At 38.4% G+C, this 19,384-nt stretch overlaps 2 protein-coding genes across 3 annotated transcripts; both read left to right on the top strand.

The window, feature by feature from the left end:
* LOC109844251 lies at window positions 61–9,777 on the top strand. 2 transcript variants are annotated; one of them, XM_020413240.1, is made up of 7 exons: window positions 136–218; window positions 2,827–3,083; window positions 5,248–5,487; window positions 5,583–5,804; window positions 7,345–7,659; window positions 7,745–7,957; window positions 9,303–9,775. In XM_020413240.1, exons 2-7 carry the CDS (start codon window positions 2,894–2,896, stop codon window positions 9,533–9,535), a joined length of 1,413 nt encoding a protein of 470 aa, XP_020268829.1. In that variant the 5' UTR covers window positions 136–218; window positions 2,827–2,893; the 3' UTR covers window positions 9,536–9,775. The 2 variants fall into 2 exon arrangements, with proteins under 2 accessions (XP_020268896.1, XP_020268829.1); XM_020413307.1 differs by lacking the exon at window positions 2,827–3,083 and having other exon boundaries at window positions 61–218; window positions 9,303–9,777.
* Window positions 15,626–19,351, top strand: LOC109844449 (protein HEADING DATE REPRESSOR 1). Its single transcript, XM_020413526.1, has 4 exons — window positions 15,626–15,738; window positions 15,833–15,900; window positions 17,430–17,836; window positions 18,910–19,351. The coding sequence occupies exons 2-4, from the start codon at window positions 15,843–15,845 to the stop codon at window positions 19,117–19,119; spliced, it is 675 nt and encodes a 224-aa protein (XP_020269115.1). The 5' UTR covers window positions 15,626–15,738; window positions 15,833–15,842; the 3' UTR covers window positions 19,120–19,351.

Here is a 19,384-nt window from a genome sequence, read left to right on the forward strand (position 1 = left end):
TTCCACTGGGCCCTACAGTAGCCTATATATAATCCTCCAACCCCAACCAAACCCCTTCGCTCTTCTCCCCTCAATTACACACAGAGAGAGAGAGAGAGAGAGAAGAAGGAGAAGAAGAAGAACTTTTTTTTTCCTTTTTTTTAATCCCAATTTGCTCATGTCATTTCTCGTTGATCTCTTGAAGCTTCCAAGAACTCGAAGGCCGTTGTTTGATCCCGGTACCAATTCCGATTCCACTGCATTGTACCTGTTCACCGTTGTTCGTTTTCTTAGGTTCTTGATTAGTACTTTTATAGAGTTTTTTTTTTTGTTAGGGTTTTTGAGGGTTTAAATAAATCTGGGGTTGTGGATGAAAATTGACCGTGAAGCTTGATGGTCGTTTAGTCTCAGGTTGTTTTTTTTTTTTTTTTGCCTTTCTCCGGTTGAATATAAACATGTTGACTTGTTAACCAGTGATCTTTTAGCTGATTGCTAATGTTAATGTAAATGGGTTTCTTAAAAGGTTGAATAGTGACTACACTGATAAAACTTTGTCGTGGAGCTTGATGGGTTTTTTTAATTTAGGGGTTTCTCGTTTAAATTAAAGATTTTAGCTTGCTAACTAGTTATCTTTTTGTGATTGTTTACGTTAATATAGCAAAGGGTTTCTTTAATTTATTTTTTATAATGGGGTTGGTTTAGGAAGTTTTGCAAATTCTGTAACTCTCTGTCTTGTTATGCTCAAATCTGTGTTTTCTTTTAAATCAGTACTCTCTTTTTTTTAATCATCAATTTACTATTATTTTAGGTGCTTTCTAGGGTTCTGGGGGGGTTTGATGTGGATTGCAGTTGTACCCGGTTGTTAATCTATTGCCAAAAATGGGGTTTTTCTATTCTTAGAGAAGGGCTTTGTTTTTTAAAATAGTATCTTTATGGGGAATTTTCAAAACAACTACAACAAAGCCTTTATTTTAAACTTTGGGGTTGGCTTCATGAACCCTAATTTTCCATTCAGTTCTATTTAGTCGTTTTTGCTTACCCTTACCTTCTTAATTGCTTCGAACCAAGTTATCTTAGGTTTCTTTGTAGTCGTTTTTGCTCCTTCATATGTAAGCTTATCACCCCTCCTAAGAGGTGTATTTTTTTTTTCTCTATCATCAAGTACGATTTCCTCATTGCTACCTCTAAGGAGGTGTATTTTACGGCCTCTGTTGCATGTAGCCAAACCATCTCAATCGATTTCTCCTCGTTTTATTCTCAGTAGATGCAGCTCTAACCTCCTTACACACACAATTTTTTATCCTACATCCTAGTGTCTATCCGTCATAACATTATCATTCCTACTACTTTATGAAAAATCTCCACATCATATTTATATTCATATGAACTACCTCAAATTTTACTGTCAACGTAATGGGGATCTTTCCCCGGATCCAGCTGATTATAAGTTCTATACCAGATCTATGCCATATGGTTTCTTAGCGATGAAGAATATGGAAGAACATTAATGACGATTCTCCTGATAAAGAGGGAAAGTATAGGAAATACAAAAAACAAAAAGAAGATATGCTTACAATATTTATTTGAATTATACAAAATCCTGTGGTTCATGATGTTATGCAATTAATCTCATCGTTTTCTTGTTAGATTCTTGGACATTGCATCCAGCCACTCAACTGTTTCTCTTACTCCTCTGTGAGAAATTTCAAAGATTATGCTGATTTGAGCTAACTCACTATTAACTTTTCCAAAAAAGAAAATTTGCCTCAACCTCTAGTCCAATCATCACAAATTTATTGACTCTACATTTGTCTATCTTGGTCCTTTTGTTAGTCCTTTGTCAGTTGGGTTTAAGTAACAATCTAGTTTTTACAATCTCTTTGCTCTAAGGAGGAGGATCTGGCTTCAAGGTTTCATACTTCATTTTCTCTCTTAACTACTTGGGAGTTTTCTGTCAGCCTTCATACCATCTGAAAAGGCCATGAAAATTTTATTGCATACACATCATGAAGTAGCATGCCTCTATGCGTATCGCCTTGCGTCTTGGAAATATATCACATCAATATGCTATGTTCTTTGCTAGCTTTTTTAAGCAATAAAAGGACCTTTTACATGCTCTTGCTATTTTTGGAACAGTCACAGAAGATCATGCAATCTTGGCATGCATTGAACTTTCCCTCTGCTGTATTTGCAATTCACCATTATCTTTTCAGCTCGTGTATTTTGATCTAGTTGAGGTTATGAGGGTGTTGCCTCTGCAAAGACTTGACATCCTTCCACCTTGTATATTGGCTTTTAGATTACTAATGGAACTAATTTGGTTTCCACAACATGTGCTTGCCCCTTTCAATGATTCACATGATATGCAGAAAGAGATCTTAGTAAGAAAGGAAACTAAACGTTCTCAGGTTGAAGTAGCAACCTGGAGCTACCTAATAGACTAATACAAAACCGGTTTGACTCATCCTTTCCATGTATCCCACGTGTTGATCTATAACTTGTGAATCTTACTTGCAAAATAAGCTTCTTCAGTCCAAGATTATATGTTCTTTTCCTGAATTATTTTCCTTGTCTTAAAGAAACTTGAGAGAACACTTCTCCACAAGAAATTAGTCAAGTTCTTAACATTAGGTTACATTTTGAATTTCATCAACCAGTTTTCTAATGTTTAGCACTGAATAATATGGAAAACTAAACATTCCCTTTTCTGCCATGCTCAACTAAAACTTCTTCCCTGGATGACCACCTAAGTTATGTTGGGTAAATAGCTTATGTTAATAGATGAGTAGATTCATCATAAACAAAACATCAGATCTATTGAAATAGTGAATAATCTTTTTCTTGTAGTTCCTTTGGCTTAGATTTCTATCTGTTGGGCCGTCTGATATTTGAAAGAGACTTTGTTGGGTAAGCTATGTCCAACTCCCCTCAATGCTTACCTAAGAGAAAAAGAGAAGAGAGTATGGAGGAACCACAGGTGGTTCGGAGGAGCGCCAGGCAGAAAGCCAAAGGCAAAGAGTCGATTATGGAGCGTGCAATGAATCTGAAGAAGGTCCAGTCCTTGGAGCTGAATGCTTCTAAATCCTCTCGGACTTATCAGCGAGGTTAGTCTCCTATTACTACTTTAGGATCCTTATGGAATAGAATTGTTTTTATTCGTTAGGGATGGAGAACTTGATTCATTAACACTATTGTTGGATCTAAGTATCCCTCAAAAGTCAATTGTTGACAATGTTGAGTGACTTGTAGAGTACATCTGAGGGTTGATAGGGAACAGGCTAATGAACATTTTGCTGGTTGAACTAGCTTGTGACTTTGTTATCAATGGAATATATATCGTGAGCAACCCCTTGGAACATGACAAAAAGTTATGTTATTTTTCTAAGAAATATTAAAGTGGATATTTGTTTTGTCAATTGTCAAAGCTTTATGATCCTAATCAAATTAGGATTTGACTGGAGGCAATTTTTTACTTCAGATTGGATTGATCAATTAAGTGATCCATCTGGAAGATAATTGAATGATTGGAAAAGGAATAAAATTGTCTTAAGATGGAAATTACTGTGTGATATTTTGCCTTGCATAATTAAGAGTTTTTTCATGTTCTCTTATCTGGTCATATCATCAAATGACGGACCTAGAAGATGAAACTTTTGTGATGACATAAGAAGGTTTAGATTGAATTTCCAAGGACTTTTAGTTATTCATGGATTGAAGGATGCAATAATATTATCAGGGAGCTTGAGTTAATATTGTTATCAGAAGAGGAAGTTGATGTCACAAGAAGTAGCAGACAATTTCCTTGGTCACATAAAAGAGATTTTCCATCAACGTTGGCATGTGTATGTACACACACATACACTTCAGAATGAAATTATTTTGTCCTCTTTAATTTCTGTTTCAGGGATAACTAATCAATTTTGTTATGTTCTACATGTTCTGGGAATTGAGAAAACTGGTTGATGGTTGATGGTTGATGTTAAAAAATATTCATTATGTTTGGAGGAAGTTTCTCCAGAAACTTGCAGAAAATGGTGGAAGGAGCTTCTGGTTAAGTTAAGCTTTTCTAAATGTTAGATTTATGAAAGTTTCACTAGAAAGATATTTAAGGAAGGCTAGTTGTCAGTCTGGAAATATGATAAAAAGTGAGAAGCTGATCGTAAGAGAAATCAAGATAAACATTCTGCAAAGGAAAAATTCTTGGAGGCATTATGGTATGCAGTTGGGATTTATTACTCAGAAGGAGAAAGTAAGGCGGCGAAGGTCAAAGTTGACTTGGTTGGATGGAACGACAAAGTCAAGCATGTTTTGCAGATGCAAGGAGAACATAATCAGATAGGAAGGATGTTCTTTGAGCAAGAATTATCATTAGTAGAAGAAAATGCCGATCCCTTTTTTAACCTTGAGATCTTTAGTAACAGAGATATGCTTTATTTGATATGTTTTATGGAAGAGTTGTATGAAGGTTTGGATAATTGAAATCTTGAATCTTTATTGACGATGAAACAGGGGATGTCCTTCTAGGAATTGCTCCTAGATCTGATAGATCATCTATAATTATATCTTTTACGAGTTTCAAGATGTCGATAAGAAGATGCGATGCATTATTATGAATCATGATTTTATGATGGTTGATTTTAGGAGATTGATTTAGTTGCACACGTTCAAGGGAGAAATTGACTATTCATAGTACATTAGTTTAAGAAATCAGATTTTCAATATTGTTGGTAACAAATTTATTATTTTTGGTGCTTAAGAATGTCCTATATCTAAACATATTCGATAACATAAAAATAAAATATATCCAGGCTGAAAATTCATGTGACTTGTATTGTAGGTCAGATTATATTTGGCGGGTTCTTTTTAACAATGCATAACATCCAGGCCGAAAATTCAAGTGGGTTTTTCAACAACGCATAAAATATATCAAGCTGAAATTTCATGTGACCTGATAAATATGTTTTGACACAGTTGATTGACTTTGTGCTTTGTACAGGAAGAGGAATCATAATTCTCTAGATGTAACTTCGTTAAAGGTTTATCAGCTTGTATGAAACATGTTGGGATTAACGGATGGCCTGAGATTTTTGAGTCTTGTGGGATTTTTGAAATAAGAAAACGAAAAAAAAACAGGAGATATATGTCATGAACTTATTTTAGGTGATCTAGGGAGATTCAAAATATACAATATAAACATCTGGTACATCGGAAAAGAGAATTCCATGAATTCTCCTCCGGATTTATTCCTTAAACTATCATGGTTTGCAGGCCTTGGCTCTTCTGCCCAACCCGACTCAGCTGGCACAGCAACAACTCTCCAGCCAGCTCCCGCAGCCATTGGTTGTCGTACAAACCAATCTCCAGTTACTGATGTTTGCTCTACTAGTGCTCAGGCGTCAGGTCTTAAAACTCTTGCTCATGGTTCTCGAGGCACTTCCACTCTATCTGGTAATGACAAGGGGTCAACATTTGCGCCACTTACAAGGACTTCAAAATGTGATGCTGAAGGTCTTTTGTTTGCTCAGTACTAGCTTGTAGTCTTATCCAGATCTTTGAATGTTGTTTCAAAATCATAACTGCAGTGATGTTCTTTACTATTGCAGGAAAACCCAGTGCTTCAAGGTCTACTTCTGTTCCCCAAACAAATGCTGGCCCCCACAAGTTACTGCCCAACAAGAGTTCAGACCAAAATACTGCTGAAACATGTGCCGACTTGAAAAATAAAGACCCTCTTGGGAATAATGGCCCTAGAACTCAGCAACTTGAGAAGTCTGTGTCCTCTTTGAAGCTGCAACCATGTATGACTCGCCAGAACAACCATGAAAGTAGGTCCAGTTTTCTTGTCTACATGCACATTTCATAATATTCCGTACAGTGGGAGCTTTCGGAGGAGAGTGAATTCTGCATCAGGAATTTAAAGTTTTTACATTATATGTATGGATTTCCCACTTTTGATCTCTCTGACCCATATTGGAATCTCTATGAAGATTTTTTTCCTTCTGGGATTTCCTACATATATATGGATAAACAATCATGATTTTATTGAAAAGATCCACATATCTTTATGTGACCGTCAGTGTTATCAAAGGCGTGTGCCGCATCTCATGCACCCTGGTGATGTGGGGAGGTGGCACAGTGCCCCGCATTTGATGTGACAGCTCCTTTTTTCACTGTGCAAGCGCCATATGTGAGGGTGCTTTGCACAGGGCGCACGCGAGGCATAGCCTTGTATATATTTCTTTTCTTTAACATTTGAACCGGATCTTTGTGCCTGATAGTTCATATCCCAAAAAGAAAAATAAACCATTAGGCCATTTTACTAGCCCAATTGAGGATCCGCACTTGTTCTTGTCTCCTACTTGATTTTTCTTCGATATTACTCTTGATTTGACTTTTGATTTGGAAAATTATGAACTTTACGACTATGCTTGGTGTGTTCGTATGAATTATTATCTTATTTTGTGATTCAATAGTAGATACTATTTATCTTGACATATGTATTTGCTTGAAAATTCATAAACATATCTTTCATGCTTGATTATCTATCTTGAATAATTATGTGTGTGGTGTGCGAATCACATCACTAGGGCGCGTGCATCGCATTGTGCCTTGTGCGTTTGCGCGTAAAGGAACTTTGCGTCCCACATTGTGCATTGCACATTAATAACATTAGTGACAAACTTTATTTTACCTTTTCAAGTTAACTCATCAACTTTAAGAAGAAAGCATGTTAGTCATGGATTGTTTTTGAAGTGGTGATCGATCACATTTAACATATTTTCTCATGATTATTTATTAATTGTTACCATAGTTATAGGTATATCTTTTATATTTCATCACCCTGATTCTTCATATATGGCTAATTTATCTGTTAAATGTTGAACTAATTGTGGAATAATAATATGTTGGACATCAATTTGTGCCTTGATTCTTGATGCCTACTGCAAGAACCTAGGTGTAGAGTATAACTGGACCATTAATATTACGTAACGAATTAAAAACCACCAAGTTCTAATTTATAGTTCAAACAGCCATGCCTACTACTATTTAAGAAAACAATTGCTAGTCATCCTTGTTTGATGATTCCTCTGTTGCTACAACAACAAAGCCGTTATCCAAAAGTTTAGGGTGAATGCCTACTGTTGATGCCAACAATTAGTCTTTAGCGTATCGCTCCTTTCTTTATCCAAAGTCAAATTTGGAGAAGTAACATACAAGACTAAGTGTACATGTTTCAGTGCAAAGTCTTAAATTTTCTCTGAACGACTGCTGAACTACTTTTTGTTACTTCACATCTATCATTTCTCCAAAATCTTTTCATCCATGCTTCCCTTATGGATTCCTTCCTGATTTCTGTTATTGCAGGCACCAGTGCTGCCATGCAAGCTGATACTGCAGGTAATGCTGCTGCAGTGAAACAAACTTCAGTAACTGCTACCAAAAGAATTAATCTTTCCGGCGTAGCCTCTTCAAGCCCGAACCCTGTTAACCTGAATTCCCGAAGACTTTCCTCCCTGTCTAATAAGGATATGGATCCATCAGTTCCGCCTTCAGGCAAAGTTGCTTCCAGAATCAACCAATTCGAAAAGAATTCCACTTCTTCAGGCAAAGAGAAAGAGATAGCAGTCCGACCAGCAGCAAGCAAACCCACCATGTCTGCTCCCAATGTTCCCGCTCAAGGTGTGGATTTTATCTATGACAATACCATCTATCATCTCATTTAAGATTTCCTATCATGGACCTCAATCTTATTTTCTCATTGCAGGCAGAAGTGCGAGTAGCAATGCTGCACCTCAATCTGGTGCTGATATCAGTAAATCACTGCCCAAGAAAATCCAAACTGGAGGTACCATACAATCAAACAATGTCCCAATAAATAAGGACCTCAGTGAGATAGATGCTGCAAAAACTGCCAGCCTTAAACAGCCTGTGCCGCGCTCTTCGCAGCAGACACAGATGTGTCATATCAAAGTTCCCGGTATGTCTTTCTTGTCTCATTCCCAATCTGATAACATCTTTAGATGTTTGTAGTCTGCAAACGTTATAACTGTGAACTGGCAGTAAGAAACTTTAGAGCTTTTACACTACTTTACATTTACCTGAGATCTTCTGTTCATGGAGGTATCAGTGTCAGATATTTCTTGTACCAATGTGATTTCTTCACTTCATCCTCATCTTTGTAATGAAGAATCTTTGATTTAATCTTATTAGATTTGATTAATTTTAAATGAATAATGATGATGACTTACCTTTTGATGCACCCTGTCAATTATGGACCACCTCCTAAGATGCTATATAAAGTACTGACCATCCTGGTATTCTTGCTTACCTACTGATGCACCCTGTTGATTATATGACCATTGGCATAACAATTCACTCATACTGCTACCTGTGCTCTTAGGACGTGTGGATATTAAACAGAAGAAATTTGCAAGAAAATCTGCATTGTTCTTGCAGTTTTACTATCTTCGTAATCAATATAAGTCTTGCATATCTATCAAAAAAATAATAAATAAAATATAAGTCTTGACTATTGAATAACGAAGGGGAACTTGTTTACCATATCATCTTCTGTTATCTCCCACCTCGTATTTGTTAACTTTCTACGGAGATAAGAAACCACCTTAACCAATCAAGCAACTACCATGAATTCCCACCATGATGAACTGGAACTACTTAATATATTCTTTTTTATTTTCTTTTGATTTGGAGTTAACTGTAGACACTGTACTGAAGGAGGTTAGCCATTTATTATCCCTAAGGTTTTCTATAAGCAGTTTGATTCCTTGATGTCCAAAAGGAGTTGTCTTTCCTGTTGTCTATCTCTGTACTAAAGAGGTGCATGTTCAAACATTTATAAGAGAACAGGGGTCTCTCTGCAGAACAGTGAAATACCAGGTGTTCTCTCTGAACACGTTGATGTCACGTGAGAGTCACATGATAGATACAGATTACAGAGAGATAACACCGTTTGGGCATGAGGAGGTGATGTTCATAAAATTTTGGGGATAATACCTGACAGACCCCTATAATACAAGTATCTGCAATTGAACTGTCTTTTATGGGTTAATTGCAGTAGACCCTCTATAGTACCTCTGTTTTTGAGGTTACTACTACTCTAGCTCTATGTTTGCCAAACGAAAGGGGGAAAAAACTCTCCTCTGAGGGTGAAAGGGTAAATTTTTTTTTAACTCAGAGGGTCTATTTGCAACAATAAAACTACAGGGGTAGTTAGTTCAAAACGATGATGCTACAGGGGGTCGGTGTGCAACTAACCCTTTTATTTATGCTTATCAAGAGTTCCTAAGAACTTTGTGTTTCAGGACCTCAACAAGAATCAACTCCTCTTCTGCCCCTAGGAGAGAGGTGCCAGCTATGTGGGATTGATTTGGCATTCATGGCGAAAAACTCCGGCGCCCGACCCGATGAGCTTCCTTTCTCTGCAGTCCTTCCATGCAGCCATTCTTATCACGACAGCTGTCTCCGAGACCTTTTTGGTCCTGTGGAACCCCCATGTGTCCGCTGCCTAGAAGTTGCACCACCACAAGGAGGCTGAACCTCTCCCAGACCTTTTTGTTGAAGAGTACTCAAAACTTCTTTTGGCATTTTGTACACCTTGATAAAGACTGTACAGGATTCTGATACCAGACTTAGAGAAAAAGAAGAAGAGTTGCCCAAATTAAGCGCCATTGTACAGTTCCTACAGCTAACATTACTCTTTACAGAGCTCAATTTTGGAAGATTTCAGCGAGTTGCCCAAATTTATTTGCTTTGCCGAGTGAATATCTCTTTTGGCACTGGGTTGCAGTTGTTTCTATATTGATTCTCCTTCTGAGATTCTGGCATAAAGCTGATACAGTGGCGGATCTACAGCCTTAACGGCGCTGGTTCAAAATATTCCCAAACACTATCACCTTCTGAAAAAAAATTCTACTAAATCCTGTAAAAAGACAATCTGCAGCTAACTTTAAAGACAAAATGATACTCTTTCATATTGATAAATAATATTGCAAGTTTGCAACAAAACAAGCAGTAGCTAGTTTTAAAGACAAATGCTACTCCATATTGATAAACATCAGTAGCATACTTTATAAATCAGGTGGTTCAACTGAACCAGTGTGAACAGGCATGGGTCCGCCACTGAGCTGATATATTGTTCATGTTAGTAATTTGTAATTTTTTTGAGTTTGCCTTTACTTTTAGCCTTGGTCAGGAATCGAATAGATTTAGGTAACGCTTCGTCAATACGAGGAATTAATATGAAGGGTTGTCATGTAACTTGGAGGCTTGCGTTGCAGGTGTTCGGACTGTCGGTCGCATAGACAGACAATCGAGTGAAGAGAGAATTGGAGCGTCAAGAGTAGGTATTGGTCTCAAACAACCTTCGTGCATTAATAACGTAATTTCAGCTGTATACATATTGCATCTAACCTATTTACTAATATCAAAACATGCCAATATGTATCCTGCATCCATTCTAGCTTAATTTTAAGGTTTCTTTACAGTAGTCGATTGGTAGTAGTAGACCTACTGCTCAATCACACATAAAATTGAAAATTTTTTCCCTTTAAAGAAGGCAATTAAAAACTGAATATTGTTTTCAAATCAAAGTATTAAACTTACAGGGACCTCACACATCTCTCTTTCGCATTTCATCAAATACTTTACAAGCAATCTCCAAAAAAAACCAAGTTGAGGATGGAGGCGAGAGAGGAGGGGAGGTGGTCGAGAGAGGAGAAGATGACGGCAAAATCAGAGGAGAACTTGTCGAATTAGTGGGGATGAGGGAGGGGTAGAAGACAGGGTCCGAGGGGAAGATGAAAAGAGAGAGGATGAGGGTTAATTAGGAGAAAATACGGGGGTCCGGGGGACGAAGTTTTCATTTTGAAGAAATTTTCAAAACAGACTCAAACCAACCTTTAATTTTCAAAATCAACTCATTTTTTTTTTACAAAAATTGACCCATTTTTTTGCCACGTCAGCTTAATCTTATTTTCTAGTTAGTCGGGGTTGCCAACTCCGACTATTTAGAACATAAAAAATCGGGTTTAAAGCTTCTAATTAGGGTTTAACAACCTCCTAAACAGTCGGGTTTGTCAACCCCGACTGTTTATGAATGGGATTAAGCTGACGTGGTAAAAAGTGGGTCGATTTTTGTATTAAAAAAAAGCTAGTCGGTTTTAAAAATTAAAACTTATGCTGAGTCTGTTTTGAAAACTTGTGCTTTTCATTTTTGAGGCATTGACACAAATTTTCTTGATAAAAAAATAAAATCAAGAAGCTTTTTTAAAAAGTTGTTTTTTTTCCCACTTGGGCAAACAGAAACAACTGAGTTGAACATCCACAGTAATTTGGGGCCGGACTATTCGATTCGAATCCGGATATCCCGAAGGCCGAGCAGTAACTAAAAAAAGAAGGGAAAATTGCTTGGAGGAACCAAAGAAAATTGGGCTAGGCATCCCCACCCCAGACCCAAAAACCATAACCAAAAAGCCCTAAAATTGAAAAGGAAGTGCAACCAAGCCCTAAAACCCACTGTCCAAGAAAACATTCCCAAATTACCCTTTTTCTTTCCCATTTAAAACCCAATCTCTTTCCTCCTCCTAATCTGGCCCAAGCCCTCCCCTCCCCACCACCGCCCCCCCTCCCCCACCAACGCCGACGTCGCAACCTCCACTCCAACACCACCGTCTCCTCGTTCTCTCTCCTATGCCAGCGTCGATATGGGAGCCGTCAGGGCTGATTCCTTTAGAGTTCGGATGTCCAGTGAGCATTCCGGCGATGTAGGAGAGAGGAACAAGGTCGCCGGAGGATGAGATGGTTCCTCTGAGAGGGAGGCAGGGGGTGATGTTGGTGTTGAGGAAGGAGGTGATGGCTTCGAGGATCTCGAAGCGGATGCCGGAGTATCCTTGCAGGAGGGTGTTGATGCGGACGAGCATGGCGGCTCGAGTGGCCGAGGTGGGCAGAGTGTTGCCGGTGTCTTTGCCGGAGTTGAAGATTCCAGCGTTGAGGAATCTGAAAGTAAAAGAATATTCGTTCTGTCAAGCCAATTTTTAATCACTCACCGAACATCGTTACCAATTAAGCTCATTAATTAAAATGAGAATTTACTGATGTCTCAGCTTAATTGCTTTGATAATATTTCTTTCATACTAAACATGGTGCTCCAAACATGGAGGTGCCCGAATATTGATTAGGATGTCAATTAGTGGTTAATGGAAAACCCCTCTTAATTTAAAAATTAAGAAGTTTAATCTTGTACTTTTTTTTGACTTTCGGATTGGGGTTAATTTATCACAGTCAGAAGTTTAGGCTACAAATAGTATTAAAATTGAGAAGTTTAATCCAGTCCTTTTGTCTTTCGGACGAGGTTAATAAGCTTATTGTTTTGGTCACAGGTGAGCGCGGGGCGTGCAAAACCCCCACGTGATGTGAGAAACTGTAGGCCCTCAGAAAGAGGAGTAGCAGCAGCAAGATGCAGGGGGTGACACGTGAGGACTGCATCCTGGCGGACCTTGGTATTCTGTATGACATATGTTGCTGTTATGTGATATTTTGGTATTCTATGTGACATATGCTGCTGTTATGTGATATTTTTTACATTCTGTATGATATATTCTCATTACCAGTTATATATGCTGCAGTTTAAGTGTTATGTGATATTTTTACAGGTATGATTGTGGCATACATGCATATTTTTCATCAAGGCGATCCTAGAGGGAAGGGAGACAATGAATATTGAAGCCTTGCAAAGGGAGTCTGAGATGTTAGGAGCAGGACTTGCTGCTCAAATAATATGCGAATGTGGTGAATGGAAGAAGTTACGATTGAAGTTAGATATTGGTGATCCAGTATATCTTTTGTACTTTGGGGGTAATAATGTGCCATTGATTGAGTGGAAGTATTAGACAAACACATGTAACTATAATGTGATGATTTAAAATTGAAACCTGGTGTTGATTCTTCTTCTTCTATTTCTACTACTTGGAAGAGGGGAAGGTCTAAAAGTGGATTGTCCTGCAAATATTTTGGAAGTGTTTGAATAATTGGATTTGATTTGGTTTATCTTTGGCATGTTTATCTATGTTTGGGTACTAAGTATTGATGTAAATTTATTTAGATCAAAGTGTGAAAAGGTCTTATTACTTTATTATTTCAAAGCTCAAAATTATGGTTGTTATGTGACATATGCTGCTGTTATGTGATATTTTGGTGTTCTGTGTGACATATGCTACGGTGAAGAGGAGTGTCGGAGTATTTTGGCATAATCTGCCGGGGATTTTGCACGCGGTTGCAGGGATGAAATGATGAAAAGGGAGAGTTTGAGTTGAAGGTAAAGAGGAGCGTCGGAGTATTTTGGCACAATCCGTCAGGGATTTTGCACACGGTTGCAAGGGTGGAATGGTGAAAAGGGAGAGTTTGAGTTGAAGGTAAAGAGGAGTGTCGGAGTATTTGAAGAACGAGTTGCTGGTTGTTGATTCCTGGGTCTTGGTGGGTAAAAAAGAATAAGGGGATGGTGATGAAGGAGGATGTGGAATGACTCTATTAGATCTAAATATCACATACAACAAATTACAGCCATCTGTCACGTATAAACAAATTACAGCCATATGACAAATAAGCACATTCACTATCAACAAATTACAACCAAATATCACATACAACACCCAAATATCACATATAAACAATAAATGTCACAAGAAACACCCAAATATCACGTATAAACAACAAATGTCACAAGTAACGCCCAAATATCACATACAACACTCAAATATCACATATAACACCCAAATATCACGTATAAACACCAAATGTCACAAGCAACACCAAATATCACATACAACACCTAAATATCACGTATAAACAATAAATGTCACATAAAAACAGCATATGTGACATGAAACCGTCATATGTCACATGAAACTATCATATGTCACATAAGCAAGTTGACTTCCATAAAAGGACACCTGGAGCAATTCTAAGATGGCTTGTCATATGAAGGACAAACAGAATTTTATAGCAAAAGTAAACAAGTTGACTTCCATTTCCTTATCAAATTTTACAAACCGATGAACTCTGTTAACCGTCCAAACGATAAATTTGCACAAAACTAACTATACTAATAACCACATTGGAAGAGATTCCATCAAGGCTTCTCAACCTCTTCCTCCTCCTCCCCAATCTAAGCCCACACATCTGCCTCATTGCCTTCTCAAAGCCCTGATTTCGCTTGGTCGATCTCAGCGCTTCAAATCAAATACTTCCTCGGCGAAGACGAAGCTCTGCCGAATTTTCCATCAACCGGATCCAGATCTAAGGCGGTCCACGGATAAACCCCGGCACAGGCAAAGATCCCACGCAAGCAGAAGACCGATAAACGATCTCCCTGCGTTTGTTTGATAAAGTTATAAACTTGTTTTATTTTCATTGTGTAAGGTGATCTTATAAAAAGATCAACTTTTTTATTTTATTCGAGTTTATTGTAATGACTAAAGTTGTAATAGATTCGATCGCAATGAATACAACAATTTTCGACGCAAACAATAGAGGATCAAAACTGCAGCTCGGCGATAATGCTTTCAGAATTCTTTCTCTGTAAGCCACCGACGTAGCCGTTGTCGTCACCAGCGGTTTCAGATTGGGCATCACGATTGCCCTCCCAAATTCACTCGCGCTGAACGAAATCAAGAAATCAAACCCTATTCCCATTTAAAAAAGAAATCCCAAAAAATGGAAAAAAAAGAAGAAAATGGATCTGTGAGATGCGACGAATTGGAGAATATCGCCATTGCGGAGGTGAAGGTGCCAATCGTCTAGCTTTGTGATCTTTAGCTCCTCCATTTTCGTTGATGCCTTGGACGTTGACGACAGTGATATTTTGAGAGAAAATCGTAACTCAAAATCTCGAGGGGTGTTTGTAGAATAACTAAGTCTTCGTTTTCATCCCTTAAAATATTTTCAAAACATGTTTCTTCCTCGGCGTCGCCGGCGGCGTCTGCGAAGATCGTTTCTGAGTGAGGGTTCGAGATCTGGAGGTTGAAGAAGAATAAGAAGAAGAGGGAGAGGGAGAGGGAGCGCGAGGGGTTTTTCTCGGACGAAAAGCGAAGGCGGAGGGGGAGGATGACGAGGGCTTGTCGTGTTTGGGGAGGGGGAGTTCTTCGGGTCAGCTCAAGGAGGAAAGGCTCAAGGAGGAAGAAAGGTACTGTAGTGTGGGAATATTAAATTGGGAAGGGTAATTTGGGAATAGATTTATTGGGCAGTGGGTTTACACAATATTTGGGGGTTACATACACTTCTTTTTCAATTTTAGGGTTTTTTGGTTATGGTTTTTGGGTCTGGGGTGGGGATGCATAGCCCAACTTTCTTTGGTTGCTCCAAGCAATTTTCCCAAAAAAGAAACAAGCACACCAACCTCGAAATCTCTGTCCGAACGAGCCGGGGGTGTACTGTCCTGTGCGCAGCGTAAAATCAACCTCCACCCCCACTGGGTCCCACGCGGTGGGTCCCATTAACCTCGAAAGGGGAATACTGGGTTCGCCTTTTAATCGCGTGGACGGAAACAACTTCAACGAGCAGCTTTTAATCGTTTTGTTCGCCCTCCCTTCACCTCATCTCGGCGCTGTCGCAAACCCGCCGACGATATTAAAACAAACCCCTTTCGTCCCTCAGGAGTTCGGCCGACGAAAAGGAGCGAAATTTTTCAAAAAAAAAAAAAAAAAAGAGGAAAAAGAAAAAAGAATAAAGAAAAAAAGAGCTCAGGTGAAAGATCTTGGCTCTTTGGTTATCCTCTCCTTCTCCTTTCTCCATTCTAATTTCCCACTTTTTTTCCCCTGCGAATTTGATGAAATTTTAGGATCTAAAGAATGGAATTCTCTCCGGCTTCGCCCCCGCGGATCTTCTGGAACTCTCGCAAGCGATCAGGTGACGAAGAAAGAAAAAAAATAAAAAATTCTCGAGAATCGATTTCTTCTGAATTTTTGTATCCCCCCCCCTCTCCTAATTCATGTTTATTTATTATCATCGATTTGATTTGCAAAAAAGAAAATTGATGGAGGGTGTTTTTGTGTGAGGGAACTGGGATCCGATAGAGGTGGTTGCTTAGCTTTACCGGCATGAACTGGGACCCAAAGATGTCTTCTGCCCTACCCTTATTATTATTGAGCCTAGGATTCAATTTCCCCCTTTTTTGTTTCTTTTTATTATTATTAATATATGTATGTATGTGGCAACGTGCAATTAGAACTAGTTTTATATTTATTCCCATCGTTTTGTGACCTAATTCAGTTGGGTATTTTATGTGACCAAGCAATATGTTCGGGGGATATTAATTAAGAGAAAATAGGAGAAGGTAAAATGAAGGAATAGAATATTATGGATTGTAATACCACTTGGATTATAGTCCTGGGCAAGTGTTTGGTAAGTTTAGTAGGTTATAATCCGTTTTCAAACTTGACATGCTTGGACGCGTCGATTATGATCTGTCATTGTTGTCAAAATGACCAGAAAGGAAATGGTTTGATAAATGGGTTTGGGAATTTATGAAATCACGAGGGGGGAAATTATCTTTTACTCGGTCAAACTTCATAGGTTATAATCCTGGATTACAATCCAAAATAATTCACTTGCCAAACACCGTAAAGTGGATTGCGACCCACTTTGACCGTTTGCCAACATGTTCCAATATAGGTCCTGAATCAAGATGTCACTCCACTCCCAAGTAGGTCACAACTCCGTTGTGATTTGATGTTGTCATACCAATAAGAAACAAACAAGAAGATGATTGTACAATCAGACTTAAATGAGAGCCAACCTTTTTCAACAATTGCTGTTCCTCTACTTATTTGGTTGCATGTCTAGTTGTAAGGCAATTACAATGGTTCAACCGGGTCGGAATTGTTTCCATTATAGTTGCAAGGACGATAAATAAATTTCCATCCGCTTCCGATGTGAATTTTCCTCCGAACATCAAAGTTTATTTCGTTCACAGACCATTTATATGATTGATGTATGTGATGCATGTTATATATGCATGTTATATAGACTCATTGTCACAGTTGCGACAAGTTTATGTACTTTCTTGCCACAAGCTGTTTTGCTACAGTTGCAACTGTAGCGCAGCTGCAGTGGGAAAAAAAATGAATATTTGTTTGCTCACAGCTGTGATTTTAGGACTACGTTCCTGCATTTGTTTCAATTAAACAGACACTAACGTAAAGTGGCAAGTTGGTATATTCTCATAGAACAGCTGAAAGAATGTCATCTGAAATGTGTTCCAAATTGAGTACAATGTGACTTCAAAACCAATTTGATGCTAAAATTGAGTGCAACAAATAGGTCTATTCGACAACCTGAAAAACGAAAAATGCGTTGCAGTACTCATTTTTGTAGTAAAGAAGCTTTCATTATTACTGTAGTAGTTATAATGTTAACGACTGAACTTTAACGTCCAGCTGCTGGCCGGAGCTTAGATAATGCAATGAAAGGGGGCAGCTTGGATAATGCAGTGAAGGAGGGGAGTTTAAATGATGTAGCAAAGGAGGGAAGCTTGGATAATACAATGAAGGAAGAGAGCCTTAAAGTGCCCTCTAATGATACAACTATGAAAGATGCTGAAGGCGATGAAACAAAAGAGGACCCAAAATCAGGTATTTCTGAGCGCCGTAAAGCCCTCTTCGAACCCTTGGAGCCCATTAAGATCGGGTCTCTCCGTACACCGGCTGAAATCCTTCTGCCCCCACCGGACTTTGACCCCACGTCCTACCCCAAGGGTTGGCTGCTTGGGAAAAGGAGGAAACTAGTAAATGTTGATGTTGTTGAGAGCATGCGTCGAATTGCTGTCCAGGAGATGAACAGAAAGGTATGTTGTAAACTAATTAGCTATCTGTAACTTTTGACATTTTTGTTCTGGCACAGTACTATGAAGCTGATTTGCACCAAGAATCCTTTTTACCTTTTGTGTCTTTATAGCTCAACGTCATGAACTTTAAACTATTTCTTCCTAGTCATCTCAAATAGGTTCAGAATTGTTAGAGTGCAAATCTGTAACCGTTGACCCTCCCCACAACTTCAGAGTTTTAGTGTGTTGGAAAGACTTTAACATTGTATGAGAGTAACCCGGGTTGAAATTCTACAAACCATGAATTTAAAGTAGATTTATAAAGAAAGGTTTGGGCCCATGAAAAGGGCGCGCAACCTGCAAGCGCATGTAAGAATATAAAACTATAACTCTAAATCATCATCACAATTTCGGAGCTTGTGTAGTGGAAGGTAGCTTTAACATGAATGATCGTAATCGCTCAATTCAACTTGTTTAAGTTCTAAATATTTGGGGGGAATTAACTATTTGGATATTTGCTGGTAAACTTCTTTTGCCGTGCGTCGTTAAAATTCAGGATTTCCTTCTAAAAGCTTACCATAATGGAACTTAAGCATGGAACGAATAACATGCTTGTCCTCCAAGATGAGAAGGGGAAGCTCAATCATCTTCTTATGGTTAAAACATCAAGAGTCAAATAGCCAAGAACATGAATTGCATTTTATGGTTTCCGACTATATTCAACAAGCTGCATGTTCTGGAATTCTGCAGTTCTGAACAAGTTCACCCAGATTTTTGGATTCTGAGCAACCAAACAGCTATAAGGCCATGTGCACCCTTAAAAAACCACAAAATTGACTAATATCTTTAAGGGATAATTGTGGATAGACCCACTACTATCAGAAATTGAACTTACTGCCTGTGTAGTTCTATCGTTGCAGATAGTACCCCTGAAACTGGTGAAATAATTTTCGCTCAAGGGTAGTCTATTTCAACAATAGAACTACAGAGGTACTAAATTCAATTTGGCGACCATACATGAGGCCTTTCGGCAATTAACCCATCTTTGAAAAAATATGCTGATTTTGGAAGTTCATGCGAAATGTTGAGATCAGGATAGAGAAATCAATGGCCTCAACGAGCAGTTGGAGGAGGATGCAAAGTGCCTGGAGCACCTACAAGTCCAGCTCTTGCGAGAGCGAAGCAAGCGGGCAGAGGTAGAGAGAGAGAACTCAGTGCTCCAAGATCAAATAACAATGCTGATGAACATGCTAGATGAGACTCAAGGAGTCGAAGAAGATGAAGAAACTCGAAGAGATACTTGATTCCCTCCCAATCCTTTCATCCTTTTATTGTGGTATGTGTCTATAATAGTAACCGAAGTTATTCTTGTGTATATTAGTTATATACATCTCTCATCTTTGTTAGTATCATCAGTGCATATCTTCATTCTATCGAGTGCTACAGTACTATGAACATGTATTTGTTCTTCATGTATGGGGACATTGTAAGCAAATCAAATTATATGGTAATATATGTTCTTGTTTTGTAAGTTTACACAGTTTACCCAATTTCAATATTACTGTCCCA

The sequence above is a fragment of the Asparagus officinalis genome, chromosome 1 (genome assembly GCF_001876935.1).
Source record: "Asparagus officinalis chromosome 1, Aspof.V1, whole genome shotgun sequence".
Taxonomy (NCBI): Eukaryota; Viridiplantae; Streptophyta; class Magnoliopsida; order Asparagales; family Asparagaceae; genus Asparagus; species Asparagus officinalis.